A 19,233-nucleotide genomic window follows, 5' to 3' on the forward strand; every position below is an offset into this window, starting at 1 on the left:
CAACTCTGGGCACAGTGCTTGTCCTGTGTGCAGCTAGGTATTGGAGAAATTTCATTCGTGCTTTTGCAGGACAAATGTCACTCAAGGTGTCTCAGTCTGCACAGTATACAGCCAAACGCTTGAGGTGAAACTAATAAGTAGACCCTGAAAATTTAAGGATGAAATTTTTAGGCAGATATTCTGAAGTTAGAAAAAAATCAAGCAGTATTTACTGAAAACAAAGAATTAGCTCATCAAGAATGATGAAAAGAGGGGAGTCGCATAAATGGCTATTGTTTGGCTACTAATAGTGCTGGTCTCACCAAAGCTTCACTCTGCTGGGGTACAATGCTCCTTTGCTTCTTCTCTCATCAAAAGCAAAACGTTAGCACCAATCCCAAGATGAGAAGCAGGCCACAGCCTGTTTTGTGATCCACAGTAATGTCCCAGATGATGCAAGGGTCTGTAGGCTAGTTGCAGCCTTTTCCTGGTGGATGCATTGAATAGCAACCAGACCAGTCAGGAACGTTTAGCATAGACACTCACTGTCCAACCAGAAGCAGTTAGGAATCAGTGCACTCTGCTCCTTCGCTTTTCTTGGATTTTCTTACTACTCGGCATATTAAGAGATTAAGAACTCATTTGTAGCAAAGTTGCCCTTGTGTCTTTCAGAAGGATTCATCTTTCCTTTTCAAGGATGTTTCATAGTACTAACTTTCAGATATTTATTTCTGTAATTAAAGAATGTGAATCCATTTTGAGCATGAGTGAAAAACACTAAGAGACAAGTTAAGAAAGGATTAATGCAAAAAAAAAATCTTATGGTGGTAAATCAGCAGCATTTTTGTAGCATTTGTGCTTGTGTTTGTGTTTTTCAGTCATTGTGAGAGGTCATTCAGAAAGAATATAAATCTCTAATCCTACCTTTCACAGATTGTACATATTTTTGGTATGTTCCTCATAAAATTTGGGGGGTTTCTGGCAAATCCCTGAGGATTGAAGTTACTAAATAATGACATACATTTGAGTTTCATTTAGCGGACCGGAGTTCCGCTGTGGAGACCCCTAACTGGGAAAAGCCGAAAGACTTTATATCATTCAGAAAATGCATGCTAATGCAATTCCTGTTATACTAGCTACTTTTTAACTTTTTAAGAAAGTATTTAAAATATGTCTCTGTTTTGTGAGCCTTTATCCCCTTAATTATTTAAGTGTTGTCCAGATTTCTTACACTATAAGTTTGAGAGGTACACTCTAAATGTGTAAATTCACTTCAGGACTGGTATTCAGGCCGTTATAGTTAAAAGAAAGGAACAGTGGGATATGCATTAGCTTGGCTCCTAATGATGTGCTGGACAGACTGCCTAGTAACAAGCCATGAATATTAATATTCAATATCTTTCACTCCTGTGAAGTTTTGCATCTAAAATTGTTATAGGCATTGGTTCAAATCCTTATGGCAGTTTACAGTGATTTGTTTTGTTTGCTGCAGTATCTAGTAGGACAGCTGGTTCCATTCAGTCCACTAATGTATTTGTTTATTGTAGGAAAAAGCAGAAGTTTTTGTGCACATTTGCATACCGTTATGGCAAACTTCTCCACACTGCTCAAGCATAAATTTGGATTTCTTTGCGTACTTATGACCAAGTACAGTGCTATTAAAAACAGCGTAACAGTATCTATAACCATTAACCATTGAAAATTGTTAGTTCCAGTTACAGGTAAAAATTGCCTTAATGATAAGGCAAATAGAGCATGTCTATTGATTTTGTGTTGGTTAGTAAGATCTTAAAATATCACTTTTGTTTAGTGTTGCAAACTTTCTTTAGAGCTTGTTTTGTTGCCGGTGATATAGTGATATGTTGTGAGGTCTTGGAATTCATATGAGGGTAAAAGTAAATATCTGGTTTTGTAGCACTTCTAACATTTCTGTAAGTTGGTGTGATTTTGTTTAAACAGATATCAGGAATGTGGGGCTGTATTAGTGTCTATAGAAAGATCAGGCTGTGGGGGAAAAACTATCTTGGCTAGTGCAGGGAGTACCAGCCCCCCCCCCCCCCCCCCAGCAAAAAAATATTGTTTTAACTGTTTTTTTGTGTTTTTTTTATATAACAAATTTTGTGTGCTTATGATTTTTGTAGGTTTAGATGTTGTAGTTGCATTACAGCCGAGTGACGTCTCCAGGCGTTTCTGCAGTTACACCCTACTGCTCCTCTAGGCGTCAAATATTGCCTGTTCATATTTGCATTAATAATTCCAAAACATTTTACATACAAGGTATCAGAAAATTTTATCTTGAAGCATACATGATAGCAAACACAATTGTATTGATATATGACCTCTGTCAATGGGTATTTGTTAAAAATGTAAGGTGATAACTTCAATTTTTAAATGTTGAAGCCACGCCCACTAGGGGTTAAAGGTACACACTCAGAAGAGCTCTACTGGTGGGAATGAATTCACACCTTGATTATTGGTGAAATTACTTTAATAGTATTAGTAAGTCTGGATAAGTAAACTATGAATATTCATTGATCTCTTAAATGCAGTCAGTCTAAAGGACTTCAGAAGCCACTGTAAGGTAATTAGAAGTACAACAGAACATAGTTTGACCAAGTCCCATAATGACGATACACGAGTTATTGCATCTCTTTAGTTGAATTTGGCATCATTGTACCATCTAAAAACAGGAGAGACTCGATGTGTAGGTATGCCTGGTTGGTCCACTCCAGGGATAACCTGATGTCCCTGTATGCTGTCAGCTCCTTCTCCAGTTATAGGTTGAGGTCATACAGTTGCTCCACTTCTTCAAAGTATGAGGAGCTTAACAAAGGTACAACCCAGAGAGCCATCATGGAGCGGTGCATCCGCATTTGTAGGCAGTTCCTCACCCCCCAGTCCCACTGTCAAGTGTCTGCTGCAGATCACTAACCTACTTGCACCCAAGAAGCAGTCATATGAGTTCCTCAGCAGGTGGTCAGTGGTATAGCCATCACGGAGGACTCTTCAGCATACAGCAGTTGCCCAACCAAGTCTAAAGGTGATTATGGTCAACCAGCACTTGCAGGCTTCCGTTTAGCAAAAGGCAGTAGTTTGTATATTGAACAACAGTGAAATTACCTGAATCTTCTGATTGGATACAATTGGCTTTATTATTTAAAAGGTGAGTTTTTGATCTGGATATACTCATTTGAAAGGTATTGTCAAAGAGTTAGGAGGTCTGTATACTTTTTTGTTGGTAAAATGTATACTATCTCTCTCTCTCTCTAAATTTGTGCTTCCAATGTAGACTGAGCCTCAGGGCAGTTGTGATTTTCAACAGCTTCCTGTGCGTCATGGGACATACTCAGGAGACTTGCTGCCACCATGCAGTGCCTTTTTTTTAATCACCAGACCCCTTCCCTGTAGATGGAAATGTTCAGCTAGTTAGCTAGTTTAATAAACAGTGTCTCATCACTTCCAAATGTCTCCTGATTTGCTTGCCCCTGAACTTATTTCTTCATATTCATAGATTTGTCCTTCTGTTGTTACTGTTCTTAAAATAAAGGGAACAAAGGTGAGTTCCTCTCAGGTGCTGCACTGTTCTGAGCATCACTGGTCTTCTCTTCTCCCCGACGTTGTTTAGTCTGGGTCTCCAGCCAGCTTCTTAAGACTCATGTTGCTTCCTCTGGGTTTAGAAGGTTTTTCACCAAGATAGAAGAAAAGACTTTAAAAACTTTGCTGGTTAGATCAGACCGTAGACTAAATCACTCTGGATGTCCACATTCCACCCCCACCCCCAATCAAGGAAACTACTGTGAAAAAACTTTTCAAAAGCAAACTTCACATTACTCAAGACCGAGGTGGAAAGGTTTACAGCCTCCATGCTTAAGGACAGCGCTGTCCAAGCTGCTGAATCCCTTACAAAGGCACTCCCGAGCACCTGCAAGAATGCATGGATCGTGCTATCCCAAGCAAAACCAAGACTCACTCCTCCAAGAAAAGGAAACCAGTCTGGTGGACCCCTGCCATAAACAAGCTATACAAAAGAAGGAGGAAACTAGTACAGAAAAGAGTAAAATCCCAAGAAGGGAAGACATCCATGATCAGTATCAGCAAGAAACTACGATCCCTCATAAAATCATCCAAGGCTAGCTTCGAAATAAAAATTGCCAAGGACTCCAAAGATAACCACAAAGCATTCTTTAGCTATGTCAAAAACCTAAGTGGAAACTCTCAGATTTGCTCTGAGTTAGTGCAGAATGGCACAAAATACACTGAACCGACTGATATTGCCAACATTCTGGCAGACAGGTTTAGTGCAAACTTTATCCCCTAAAGGGCCCATAACCATACCAGAAGAATGTAGAGCCCCCGCAGTCACTGACACACAGGTTAAAACAGCCCTATCCAAAGCCAAAAATACAGCTACAATGGGACCAGACGGTGTCCCAGGCTGTGTCTTACGTGAGCTCCAAAATGAACTAACCCTTCACCTAAACACACTGTGCAAACTCAGCCTCTCTACAGGCTGTGTACCCATAGAGTGGTGCATGGCAACAGTTATCCTGCTCCACAAAGGTGGAGCCACAACGGACCCCGGGAACTATCGCCCTATAAGCCTGACTAGCCTGGTCTGCAAGGCTATGGAGCACATCATCATGGAACTCATTAACAGAGACATTGGGAACCTCCAAACATTGGACCCTACCCAGTTTGGCTTTGTTAAGGGCAGATCATGCCTCCTAAACCTGGTGGACTTTTTTGAGACAATTACCAAGGCTTTAGACGAGGGAAAGGAGGTCCACACAGCCTACATAGACCTCGCAAAGGCTTTTGACACCATTCCCCATTCTGGTGTTATAGACAAGCTCACCAGCCTGAACATAAACCCCTACGTCACGAGATGGGTTGCCAGTTGACTCATGGATAGAACCCACACGGTGAGAGTTGCAGGCTCTAGGTCAGACTCTAAACCGGTTACAAGTGGCATCCCCCAGGGCTCAGTCCTGGGACCCCTCATGTTTGGCATGTACTTCTCAGAAGTACAGGCAAGCACAGGAGGACTATGGCTGATTAAGTTTGCAGATGACTGCAAACTGGGGGCCGTAACTGACTCTCCGGCTGATACAGACATCCTCCAGAAGGGTCTCACTGAGATGGATACCTGGTGTCAAAATCATGGCCTTAAGCTAAATGCCAAAAAGTGCATAGTCATCCTGTTTGGAAAAAACAAACTACGCGCAAACTATCTCATACGTGGTAGTCCCCTAAATACAGAAAATGTAATAAGGGATCTGGGGACCCAAGTAGATAGTAATTACTCTTATGATATTCATATTGCCAAGGTGGTTAAAAAATCCTATGTGGCCCACCTAATCACAAAAGGGTTCAGATCTAGAACAAAAGAGGTTATTGTGCCCCTCTACTCATCACTCATCAGACCCATCATAGAGTACAACACCCCATTTGGGATGTACCTTACAAGACACCTGCTACAGCTGGAAAAACCACAGAAGTACCTTACCAAGAGGATTACTGGCCTCAAACAGATGCCCTATGCAGTCCGACTGAACAAACTCCAGCTATACTCGGTTGCATACAGGTTACTCAGAGGTGATCTCTGCCTGACATACAAGGCCGTGTCCAACCCAGAATTGATGGACATGCTCCACCTAAAAAAAAAAACAAATCCTCGAGAGCCACACGCTCTAGGGATCTAAACGTCACCACAACGATAAATAGGACGTGCTGGAGGGATAGATTCCTGTCCCAGAGACTCCCCATGCTTTGGAACAGGATTCCAATCTACATTAGGCAGAGCCCCTCACTAACACTCTTCAAGAGAAACCTTGACGAGTGGATGGGAAACAGAAAATTTACCCCAGGGATCACTGCAGTGGCTCTGCTGGACAGAGGCACAGGGAACTAATGGCTCTGCTGGACAGAGGCACAGGGAACTAACCTAAGGGGGCGGCGAAAGCCAACACATTCTGGCTAGGCTTATAGATGCCCTCGGGCAGATAACCTAGTACTTACCTATGAACCTATAAACTGCAGGGTACTCCAGTTAGAATTCAGTTTATGCATTTGATGGTGTCTCATCACTAGAATGAGTCATGCTGTTTTTCCATCTGGTTTCAACACTTTAGTCTTGCCCCAGGTAAACACTCACATCACCATATAACATTTGCATCCCTGGTTTCCATAATGGTGCTACTAATCACTCTTTCAGTTCATAGGTAGAGAATCTTACAGTTATTTTCTGAGGGTTCTTTGTTATTATAGGGCATCCAAGGATCCAGGTTCTATGAGCACATTCTGTCTGTGTCTCTGCTTGTTGGATTACACATTCCTTTACTAATTTTTCATGAATAAAGTTTAGTGGTTCTTGCCCTTCTGCCTTTTTAGGTATGCCATCAATCTTAACTTCTTTCTGTGAGCTCTGTCTTCAATGTCCATGATCTTCTGTTTCCATCCAGGCTGTATTACCTGTAGTAAAGGTCCAATGCTGTTAAACATCTTGTTGAAGCTTCAGTTGCTTGACTACACCATCTCGGGGATTTGTTATGGTCAGTTCAGTTTCCATGAATCTCTGTTCAGTGCTTTAAACATATTTATCTAGTTTTCCTTCAGTCTCCTTTAATTTGTGCATTGTTTGTGGAAGATTGCCCCATCTTGAGAATTGTTTCTGAATTTTCCATTATAGCTAACATTGGTATTCCTTCTTAACAGCGTTACTTTGACACTTGTTCAGCTAAGCGCTTCCTTCGCTTCGTCTTAGACGATCATATATTCTCAGACTTCAGAACTTTCTCAGTTTTGTTGGAACTGTGGTCTTCTACTGTCAGACTTTATGCAGCTACCTGAAAAATATCATTAATCTTTGTTTTCCCTCTGAGGTATGTGTTCACTCCTCTTTTCAGCTTTCTGTCATTATCAGAAGTTGGTTTATGCTTTTTAATAGAGTTACACAGTGGCAGCATGTCAAGTATTATCGTCATTTGTATATAGTGAGAGTTATATTCTCCTGAATGTGGGAGTGTACCCTTAGGAGGACTTATGCTAACAGTAGACCTACTCATGGTCTTCCTGTTGCTATGATACTGTCGGTGGCTTCACCAACCTGCAGTTCTCTGCCTCAGATGTAGTATATGGAGTGAGAACAGGCTTCTCCATAATCATTCTGGGATTAGGAGATGATCACCAACTCCCTCTCTCTGCCCTGGCGTTGGGGTTCAGAGAATCCAGAGACCATTACCTCTGACATGGATAAGGTCAGTGTGATCATTACCTCACAGCCCCCCCCCCCCCCATGTCACCTCATTTCCACAAGAAAAGCCTAGATAAGTTTCTAGCAGAGAAGTAAGAGGAGCCTTGGGTAATCCAGAATGAGAGTCCTGTGCTTCATAGGAGATATTTTGCATCTCTAAAGCATTTAGATTCCAAACTCTTTTCTTCCAAGAATGAAATCACAGGGCCCATTTAAGTTTGATGGAGCAAGATCCTATTTGAGCATTGGGACTTAGATCACTGAACCGAGTTCCATTTCTCAGTGGTGTAGCAAGCATTGGGATATCTTTTGCTCTTTCCTGACATAGGAAGTCATTGAAGAGCTAGCTAAGACCCTTACCACCTCTTCTGCTGCAATGTGCTTTCCTATAGCACAATTTCAACAAATGTTAGTTCGGCAAAAAAAAAAATATACAGAAACAACAATTGTCAAACTTCATAGTTTCTTTAGTTTTTAGAAGGGGGGGATTTCCTCCAGCACAGCCTTATGTCTGTGGACACACCAAGCCTCCCTCCTCCCATACTTATGTTCACACAACAGTATACAAAAGGAAAAATTGCATTGTCAGTGAAAGTTGTTTTGGCATAGTTTCTGCTCCAAACTGACTCTTGTTGAAATTGTATTTGATTGATCAACTGGCTTTTGTCTTGCTAAAATGAGGCATCCCAAAATCTACTTGTTCACCATGTGGGAGAAGGTTTTCCTGCTCCCATTTTGTTTAGTTTAGCATGGGGTTGAGGAGTTAACAATAGACGTGTTTCTGCTAGTAGTTATACTGTCTGGTGACAGGAGAAAGTCTTGTATTGTTCCACCATTCCGTGTCTCATACTTATCATAACCTTGTGCCAGTTAACCGAAAATGGTGTAGTTATAGGCTTTCTTTAGTTTATGTATTTGTACTGACCATCTTAGTCCTACTAGGCATGGCCTGTTTTCAGGGGAGACAAGATGGTATTCAAAACTCAGCATTTTTTCCACTCTGAAATACACTGGCAGTTTGTACAGATAAACTAAAATGTGTATAGTCCTTCTGGAGAGTGTTTAAAGGATATTTAGTAAACTCAGATCTAGTTATAGAGGCCATGATTATCTCATCTGATTAAAACCCTTGAAATTATATAGTATCAGCTACAGGCTCATTTCCTCCAGTGGAGGTCTGTGAGTTTGCACTGTAACTTCCAATGGGAAGAGCCTAAGCTTTTTGACAGAATCAAATAATCAAAGTATGCCCTCACATTTCAAATGAATGTTCATATCTGTGGAAACACAGGGGTTACTATAAAAGTGTAAATGGCATACTCTTCACCACAATCTATTTTATAGAGGTAATATTATTTAGGTTCTAATTATTAAACTGGATTTTTGTCACAGCAAATACTGTAACTTGTAATATTTTATAAATAACATACGATATCTCAGGAACACAACAGCATTCTGTTTATCCAGCTGAGAGATGTCAGATGAAGCTAAGCAGTTTTGTCTGTGCTATGTGGTAGTTCAGATATTTAGAACAATTTCTTGTGTTACATTATTTGATATGAGTACATTTTATATGGTTTGTTTGAAATATTGGTTTGTGTAAAAAAAGAAAAAAAAAAGAAAACTAGCAAAATGCGTATATTGTTATTTTTTGCAATGTTTCTTCTCTTCAGATTCCTTGTTCATCGAAGATCTCCTGCTTCGTTCGACAGGCAGAGCACCACCGACACCATGGGAAGTGGAAAATCCACCCCCTGCTGGCAGCGAAGTGAAGATGGAAGCATTGACCGGAATCAAACAGGCAGGCACTAATAAAATTGTTTTCATCTTTGGAACGTTAAAAAAAAAAAAAGATAGATGGATTTGAAGTCTGCATATTGTTTAAGACCAGAATATGAAAATAAATGACATTGATATCCTAAAAATATTATAAGCTGAAGCAGTATAGTGTTAGGAGATCTTCCTCACAACATTATAGGGTCTAATGTTCAATCCTGACATCCATTCACTCTGTGTATGATGTTTGTACGTTCTGTTTATGTCTTTCTGGGTTTTCTGCAGGTACTCTAGTTTTCCTCTCCCAGAAAAATATGGTGATTGATTGGCCATAAAAAATCTGTGTCTCTGTTTTTCATATTTGTATTATGTTTACCCTTGCTGTTGTGGTTTGGGTGATTGCTGAAGGTGGTCTGAACAGCAGTCCATTTAACATGTTAAGAAATAATAAATAAATAAGCTTCCACATCACAAGTTTAATGTTTTTCCTTTTCAAGTAAATCATTTGATATTCTGGCAGCAGTTTTTAGTGTTTGTGTAAGTTATGCACTTAGTCAAAATAAATATTTCTTGAAGTAACGAGCACATTTCAAAGTTGCCAGTGAAATGATGTTTCAAAAACAAAGACAGAAAATCTCCCAAGTATTTTTCCTTGGAAAAAAAAAAACAGAAAACCTTATAGGAATAACAATTTTAATCTATTTATTTATTCATTTACATTTGGTTATTGGGAAAGTTTCATCGCTGGGGAAAAAGCTCCACAGTATTACAAAAACATAGTATACAAATTTACAATTGTATCTAGGCAAAATTAGAATTCAGATATTACAAGATATTATATATTACAGGATGTAGATTTGCTAATAAAAGAAATTACAGAAGTGGGATAAAAAATACATAAAATACATACTGTACAATCATGGGAAATATATAACCTTGTGTAGTGCAGATTGTTATAAGCAGCTAATACAAGAGACATGCTAAGCAGTTGGAGAAAAAAAGTGATAGTCATATAAGGGAGGAAATATTAGATGACAGGTAAATGATTGATCTGGAGTAGTGACTTCATTTGTCAGCAACCTGTGGGCCTTGGATCCGATATCGGATCCGAGCCGGCAACTTGTAGCATAGCTATGGATCTGAGCTCCTAGCTCCTCCCCTCACCCATAATCCCCTGCCAACCTCCTATGACCTCAGATCTAGTTTGCCGCGCTTGAGTGTGTAGCTAGATTTTAGAGCTCCTAGCGTTTATCTACAGATAAGTGAATTTTTTCATCCTTTTTTGTCAGACTTTGTAGTTGTAATTTGTGTGAGTGGTTAGGTTCCTATTTAGTTTAATTTTGTTTAGTTTTCACCCTCCCCTCGCTGGTCGTTAGAGTGTGTCTGTGTGTGTTTGTGTTTGGGGCCTGTGTGCTTGTGTGTAGTGTACTTTAGTTTTGGGTATGGCAGAGGCCCCAAAACTGATTTTTTCTAAATGCACCGAGTGTGGCCACACTTGGTGTGTTCGGTGCCTTGGGGTTGAACACCTCTCATCAGGATGTACAATCTGTGCAGCGTTCAACCCCAGGGCACTGAAAGAGTGGAGGTCGAAGCTTGTCCTGGCGGGTCTTTTGCCTCCGGATTCGGCTTCGGCCTCCGCTCCTCCTGTGGCACCTCCTCAGCCTGTGGTGGTAGCCACTCCTGCTCCCTTCCCCCGGCCGGGATTCAAACTCCCACTAAAGCACCGGAGGACAGGGAGGCCAGGAGGGAGAAACGGAGGGAGAAGCACCACAAGCGGCGGGCCGAGGCCTCCGCTTCGGCCCCCCTGGCTAAGCGGGCTTCTCCCTCCACAGCTTCTAGGTCTCCTCCTCCTCGGCTCCGATCTCCTTGCTTCTCCCCGGGACCCGAGGAGGAGGAGACCCGATCTCCATCGAGGTCATCGAGGCGGCACTCCAGGCCTGCCTCGGTGGCCTCTTCGAGATCCACATACAGCCTGTCAGATGCAGACTTGGACCGGATGATGTGAAGGTTCATCCAGGCCCATCTGCAGATGGGAGTGCTCTTACCTCCCCCCCTTCAGGGGGGAGCTCGACCCCTTTCTTTGCTCCGATTGCTCCTTCTCCGACCCACTTTCCGGGTTCGGAGCGTTCGGAGCCAGGCAGCATCGGAGCCGGGGGTGGGTCGTCGCCGACAGTACTGGGTACTTCGGATCCGACCCTGCCCTCGAGTTTGTCGGTTCCATCGTCAGATCCGACCTCTCGGAGCTGTGGGCTGAGCTTCGGATCCGAGGGTTTCAGTGTGCCTTCAGCTCCATCCAGGTCGGAGCACACTGGTCCCTCGGATCCAACGGTCTCGGTGCCGGTTCCGATCCCTTCATCGGATCCGAGTGGGAGTCGACTTTCGGAGCCCAGGGAGAGTGGCTCCCCCTCGGCCTTCGATGCAGTGGAGAGGGCTCTGTTGAGAGCATCCAGACCCCCGGCCCTTGCCTCGGCTCCACCCTGCACTCCCTCTTTGCTGGGTCAGGCTTCCATCACCCAGCCACAGGGACAGCCTGCTTCGATGTCCCAGGTTGTTCCATTGGAACAAGACATTGCTGGCAAGACTTCCTCGGACAGCCCCCCCCCCCGAGGAAGTGCCTCGCAAGCACAAGTGTAAGAGGAGGCACATGGACTCCCCTGAGTCCTTAACAGAGGACACGGACTTGGATGAAGGGGAAGGCTCCCCAAGGTCACCCCCGGAGGATGTCTCCTTTGGCGACATCATGGAAATGTTTAGGATCAGAGGTGGGTGGTCTGCCCCCAAGGCTTCCTCTAACGAGTCCGTGTTCCTGGAGGCATTCGAAGCAGGCCCGTCTACCTCTTGGGTGTCCCCTCCGGCCGACCCCCTGGTGGACTTTATTACCACCAGGGCATGGAAGGAGACGGACACTGTGGAGCCAGTCCCTAAATGCCCAGACAGGATACTGAGTCCCCCCACAGACCGTTCCCACTGGAGCAAGGGTCCCCCCGTAGATGCCATGTTGACGGCGGCAGCCACGAAGAGGGAACTAGCTCAGGAGAGCCCCTCGGTCCATCCACCGAGCAAGGAGTCCCGCTCGATGGATCGCCTTGGGAAGCGGGTTTTTAGTTCAGCGACCTTCTCGGTAAGGTCTCTGAACTGTATGGCACATATCATCAGGATGCAGCGGGATCTTATCAAAGAATACGCTGCTTCCCCCCCTGAGTCCATGTCGGTGGAGGACAAGCAGTTGTACTCCACTCGAATGGCCACTCTAAGGTCTATCTCCATTACCTCTATGCGGCTTTTGTCTCACGCTACTGAGGGAGCCGCTAGAGCTAGCGGAGCGGGCCTAGTCATGAGACGTCAGGCCTGGCTCCGGCATTGTGACTTCGCGGAGCCCTTTAAGGCGTCCTTTGTGAATGCCCCCTTTGATGGTTCTGCCTTGTTTGGCAAGACCGTTCGCGAAACACTGGTCCAGAGCGAGAAGGACGGGAAGACATTGTCTACCGTCGGAGTCTGCTTCTCTGCTCCCCAGAGGTCCTTCTCGAAGAACCAAAAGGGACAGAAGACGATGTGGTTCCGGAAATCGCAACATTCCCAACCTGCTCCGGACAACCAGTCCTTCCATGGCAGAGGAGGACAGGGAGGACGCCACCCTAGGGGCAGAGGGGCCCCGAAGAACTTTGGGTCCAGAGAGTCCTTCTCTGACCGGCCCACGCAGCAGCCCTGAAGGGTTGCCCGACTGCTCTGCTCTGGAGGCAGTCGAGGGGCGTTTCTTGAGGCATCTGGCGGCATGGGAGTCCATCACATCAGACCGCTGGGTGCTTCATATCATATCCAGAGGCTACAAAATTCCAATGTATCATGTCCCCAAACTCAGGAGCCTCCTCGATGTTCCACTCGATCAGAGGGAGGCTGCAGCCACAGAAATCCAGCAGCTGTTAAAAAAAAAGAGCCATCCAACCCGTCCCCCAAGACCAGCTCGGATTAGGGTTCTACTCCAGGTTCTTTCTGGTGCCAAAAAAGACTGGGGACTTGAGACCAATTCTAGACCTTTCCCTCTTGAACCTGTCTGTAACCAAGGAAAAATTCCGAATAGTCACTCTTCAATCCATTCTCCCCCTCTTACGGGAGAGCGATTGGATGTGCTCTATAGACCTCAAGGATGCATACTACCATATTCTAATGGACAGACGATCCAGGAGGTTTCTCCGCTTCCGTCTTGGAGCCAGTCATTATCAGTTCAGGGTCCTTCCCTTTGGCCTCACCACAGCCCCCAGGGTGTTCACCAAAGTCTTAGCAGTGATAACGGCCCACCTGAGACTCCAGGGAATGCAGGTCTTCCGTACCTGTATGACTGGCTTCTAACCGCCCCAACAAGGCATCTACTGTGCTCAGCCAGAGATTACTTTCTCCGCCTAGCCCCCCAGTTAGGCATCACAATCAATACGGACAAATCTTCCCTTGCTCCGACACAAGTAATAGAGTTCATAGGGGCCAGATTAGATACCAGGGATCTACGAGTCTTCCTGACTTCGGAACAACTACACAATCTGAGATTGCATGTGCGAGCCATCCTACTATCGGAAGCTCCACCGGCGGAATTGGTCCTGAGGGCACTGGGCTCCATGGCGGCTGCAATAACACTTCTTCCATGTGCTCGCCTAAACATGAGGGTACTGCAGTGGACCCTTCAAGTGCAATGGTCCTTCCAATCTCTTCCTCTCTGCCACCCTATCTCTATCAGCAAGGTTTGCAGGAGGGCCCTGTTATGGTGGCTCCAATCCCCGGACCTCCATATAGGCCGGCCCTTCTGCACCCCTCCCCCTCTCGCCACGGTGACCACGGACGCCTCTGGCCTTGGGTGGGGGGGGCATTACACGGGCAGGACAGTCCAAGGCACGTGGAACGACACAGAGACCTCCTTGCATATCAACGTTCTGGAGATGAGAGCGGTGCTGTTGGCGTTGCAGGCACTTCAGAATCTCCTCCCCGTAGGAACGATTGCAATTCAGTCAGACAACATGTCTGTTGTTTGGTACATCAACAAACAGGGGGGAACCAGATCCTACCCCTTATGCCTAGAAGCCATGAGAGTGTGGGAATGGGTGAGCTCCACCAACCGCTTTCTGATCGCAACGCACATTCCGGGGTGGGCCAACATTCTGGCGGACAAACTCAGCCGCACCATTCTTTCCCCTTACGAGTGGTCTCTCAACCCACTAGTAGTGAAGCAGATATTCGCAAAATGGGGGCAACCCTGCTGCGATCTCTTTGCCTCTCCCTTAAATACGAAATGCGACAAGAGACGCTCTGGTGCATGCTTGGCCCGCCCGGTCTACTCTATGCCTACCCTCCTTTACCCCTGATGCTAAAGCTCTTACAGAAAGCCTCGCGGTTGGGGAGCAGAATGATCCTCATTGCCCCATTCTGGCCTCGGCATACTTGGTTCCCTTACCTGTGGTCTCATCTAGTGAATCCTCCTTGGATTCTGGATCCCACTCCTGATCTAATCTCCCATCCATCGGAATTACAGACCCCGAATCTGGTCATCCTGAAGCTGACAGCTTGGTTGCTCCAGTTCCACTCTTAGTCAGGACTCCTGGCATCTCTTCACCAGTCAAAGCCATCCTGGTGGCAGCACATAAGCCTTCCACCAGAAAAATATACCGCAGTAAATGGAGACTGTTTTCCGTCTGGGCGGAACATCATAATCTGGATCCCTTCACTGCCCCTCTACCGTCCGTACTGGATTTTCTAACCGGACTCTTTCAGCAAGGAGCTAGTTGATCGACAGTCATGGTACAGTTGGCAGCCATCTCCCATTACCATGTGGGACATGAGACAGGCCCTTTGATGTCAGCTAAATTGTGCAAAACATTTCTTAAGGGCACCTTTCTACTCAGGCCTCCTGTCAAAGAAGCCGTACCTCCATGGGATCTTTCTCTAGTCCTTCAAGCCTTGACCGCTCCTCCCTTTGAACCAGCTGCAACGGTCGATCTCAAATATTTGTCCTGGAAAACAGCATTCCTGGTAGCCATCACTTCAGCCAAGAGAGTTTCGGAACTCCAAGCCCTTTCCGTAAAGCCTCCTTACTTGGTCTTCCATCCGGACAGAGTGTACCTCAGGACCAACCCCTCCTTTCTTCCCAAGGTGGCATCGGAAGTAAATATCAATCAGTCCATCAACTTATCGGTTTTCTTCCCTAAGTATCAAAATAAAGGAGAGTACAAGCTGCATTCCTTAGATGTACACAGGCAGCTGCGTTTCTATATTCATAGGACAGATGGTCACAGACAATCTGATCAGCTGTTTGTCTCCTTTGCTAAATTCAGTTTGGGTAAAGCCGTTTCAAAGGTCACCTTGTCACGTTGGATTTCTCACTGTATTCTTTTGGCCTACCAAGCTTCCGGGAGGCCCGCACCTGAGGGAGTCCGTGCACATTCCACTCGCTCCATCTCTACTTCTGCTGCTTTTAAATCTAGAGTGCCATTGGACGATATTTGTTCGGCAGCTACTTGGGCCTCATCTCATACTTTTATTAACCACTACAAACTGGATGTAATTTCTAGAGGGAGAGCATCCTTTGGCTCCGCAGTGCTCCGGAACATCCTTCCATGATGGCCGCCCAAGATTCAGGTAGCTGGGGACTCTGTCCCACAGGTTGCTGACAAATGAAGTCCCTACTCCAGATTAAGAAGTTATGTACTCACCATAACGTTCCATCTGAGTAGGTGGCTTCATTTGTCTGCAACCATCCCCCCCTCCTTCCCCCTGGCCTTCAGAACTTGGTCCTGTTATATTGTTCTAGCTATTATGATTGTTGGAACACCTTTTCAGGTATCCATAGAGGGGCAAACTTGATCTGAGGCCATAGGAGGTTGGCAGGGGATTATGGGTGAGGGGAGGAGCTAGGAGCTCGGATCCATAGCTATGCTACAAGTTGCCGGCTCGGATCCGATATCGGATCCAAGACCCACAGGTTGCAGACAAATGAAGCCACCTACTCAGATGGAACGTTATGGTGAGTACATAACTTCTTATTAACTGTTCATTGAGAATGTGTTTTAAAGCCAAAGCAGGAATTTAAATTAGTCATTACTTAAAATAGAATGCCCTTGAGATATTACTGTATATATATTATTAATATCTTACTGGAAGGGCGGATATCATGTGTAAAAGACCATTTCCTTCTAAAGGAGTGGTGAGTAACATTAATACAAAACTGTTAGCCAGGAAGTAAGAGATGTAAGTGATTTCGTATAACAGTAATACAGTGGGGCAAGTGATAGTAGGAGAGTGTGTTTTAGATGAGTGGCAGGAGAAAACATAGTAAGATGATTTGAAGAAGTAGATAAATATACAGAAAGAAGGCTTGGAAGGAGAGACTGAATCAGTATAAGGGTGAATAAGAAGAGAATTAGGGTAACAAGTATATAAAAGGGGAAGAAGTGAAGGTAAGGGTTGCAGTGTAGAAAAATGAGTGTGTGTGTGTGTGTGTGTGTGTGTGTGTGTGTATGTGTGTGTGTGTGTTAATTTATGAGAGAGGTTTGAGACAAGTACAGCAAATGATAATTCTAAAGAGTTTTGCAGAACAGGGGTTGGAGGCTGTAACATATATACAGTTACTCCTAAAGCAGCTCAATAACAAACAACTTGAAAAATAATAAAAAAAGTATGTATTATCACAGGAAACCAAACACTTTATTCGATATGGCACCTTAGGGTAAGCACTTTCTTCTCGTCAATTCAAACACAGAGACTTCTTCAGATAACACTAAAAGGCACCTTAATTCATTTGTAAAACTGTTAATAATCACATGGTCAACTACTTAAAACACAATCATATGATATCAAACCACAAATCCTTTTTTCAAAATATCCATAAAAATTATTAAATTTAGTAAAATAATTGAATAAAACAGTTGCATCAAACAATTGCGTAAAGCAACCTGAATAACCTTAAGACAACCTGAAAATAAAAAAAAAATCTAAGAAAAACACTTAAATACTTCAGCCCCTTTCTTTTTAAGTGCATTATAAAATTTTCTCTATTGTTGAGACCTGGTGGGAAACATGCATTAATTTTACTTGCCAATAATATTCTAACCAACCTAATTCTTTTTCTATAGTTACTAAGTTAGCAGTGTTAGCAAGTGCTTCTAAAGCTAGAAACTTGAAGTTAATCTTACACTTTTTTTGTTTATAATGTTTACTCAGAGCATTTCTTGCATCACCTATGTGTATGGCATACTTATGTTTGTATATCCCTCTATATAATTCACGTATAGTTCTTCCTACATAAAATGAATTACAATCCAAACATACTATTAGGTAAACAACATTTTAGCCTTACAGCTGAATACCCCAGGTATTCTGACTTTGCTGTTCCCCACTTCCAACTCATTCCCTTCTATATATCGAAAGTTGCACATATTACAGTTTAAACACTTAATCATTCCACACTTATGTTCTTCTAACTTACATGTATTCAATTTGGGTTGAAAATAATTTTTAAAACTTTTTGCTCTTTTTTTGTACAAATTTGGGTTTAGCTCCAACTTTATCTAATAACTCTTCATTCATTGTAAATAACCCCCAATTTTTTCTTATAACATCTTTGATAGCATTTGAATCTACACTCTTCTGAATTGCCTTTACTGTTCCATAATTATGTGGTTCTTTCCTTCCCATTTCTTTCATGCACCGGACCTTGAAATATTCTTTTCACTTCTGTTGTAGGATACCCTCTTTTTTTCCATTTTCTTACAAACATGATTCAATTTTTCTTACAAAAATGATTTGCTTCTTCTATAAAATCTCAGTCATTGATAGTTAAGTTACTTACTCTTTTTAATTGTCCCTTTATTATATTTGTTTTAGTTCTTTTCGGGTGCATACTCAAATAATGCAAATACATATTATTTTGTACTTAATTTTTATTAACTTTATTTAACAATCTACTGTTCTCTTTATAGACAGTAAGATCTAGAAAACTGATCTTTCCATTACTGTAATGGTGGGTGAACTTTAGAAAGGAACGTACATTATTCACATATTCAATAAATTCTTCCAATTCTCCTGCTGTCCCTCTCCAAGTTATAAAAACATCAATAAAATGCACCATTTTAATTATATTATCCTTAAATTTGCATTCAAGTATGTTCACAAGTTTCCACCCTTGCATGAACACATTAGCGTAACTGGGTGCTAGTGCTGCTCCCATTGCAACACCATTTGTACATAAATATTTTGGAAAGACAAGAAATTATAATTCAACACAATTTCTATAATTTCCATTAATAATCCAATAATATTGTGGGGAATATGCCTTAGTTCTCAGTAATTCAGTTCTTACTGTGTCCATCCCTTCTTCGTTATGGATCATGGTATACAGAGATTTAATATCTAGTATCACCAACAAATCAATATCTTTCACTCTGATATCCTCTATTTTCTTTAAAAAATCAAAACTGTCTTTAATGTTTGTCATATTGTTAGTAACTACTTTTTGTAGATGTTTACCAACAAACATGGATAAACCTTCGGTTTTACTACCTGCACTTGTGACTATGGGCCTTAGTGGGGGTTCATTTAAATCTTTATGGGTCTTTGTCATTCCAAAGATTCGACTGATTTTAGGATTACTATTTGCTAAGCTTTTCCTAGTTCTTTCATCTATCCTTCCTGTATTAAACCATTCTTCGATGCATACATCAATCATTCCATAACCCCTCTTCACATCTTTCATTGAGAATTTTCCGTAATATTTATTATCATTCAGTATTGCACCCATTTTGCTTTCATAAAATACTTTATCAAGTGCTACTAAAGACCCCCCTTTAATCTGCCTTTGAAAACAAAATGTCATCATTTTAAGAAGAATGCTATGTTGTTAGCAAAGGATGGAATTTTGCAACAGATCAAAGAGCCAATAAATTAGAAACTATAAATGAATTAAGAAATTATGTTAGATTGTTAGATTATTGAATGTCTGTGAACTACAAATAATTGAAATTTTAGATAAAGCTGAATACGTATATTTTAATTTGTCAAAAAGTGAAAAAGAATGCTTTGATAAACTTATTAAAATGATGAAATAAATAAATAAGATCCCCTCCACCTACACCACCTAACTAACATACTTTATACTATGTTTCTGCAGGGGAGCACTACAATGGAAAAAAGTTAATTTTCTAACCAAAGTGTATGGTGATTGTGATACAGTGACATTAGGAAATTAACTT

At 42.8% G+C, this 19,233-nt stretch overlaps 1 protein-coding gene across 1 annotated transcript in view; it reads left to right on the forward strand.

Annotated features, from left to right (window-relative positions):
- Nucleotides 1-19,233, forward strand: part of SIPA1L1 (signal induced proliferation associated 1 like 1) — a 2,148,853-nt gene that overhangs the window by 1,476,463 nt on the left and 653,157 nt on the right. Inside the window, exon 12 of the mRNA XM_044073855.1 lies at nt 8,905-9,032. Within this exon, the coding sequence (XP_043929790.1) occupies nt 8,905-9,032 (128 nt within the window). The remainder of the gene's footprint in view (nt 1-8,904; nt 9,033-19,233) is intronic.

The sequence above is a fragment of the Protopterus annectens genome, chromosome 6.part0, assembly GCF_019279795.1.
Source record: "Protopterus annectens isolate FY-2018-M chromosome 6.part0, PAN1.0, whole genome shotgun sequence".
NCBI classification, from domain to species: Eukaryota; Metazoa; Chordata; order Ceratodontiformes; family Protopteridae; genus Protopterus; species Protopterus annectens.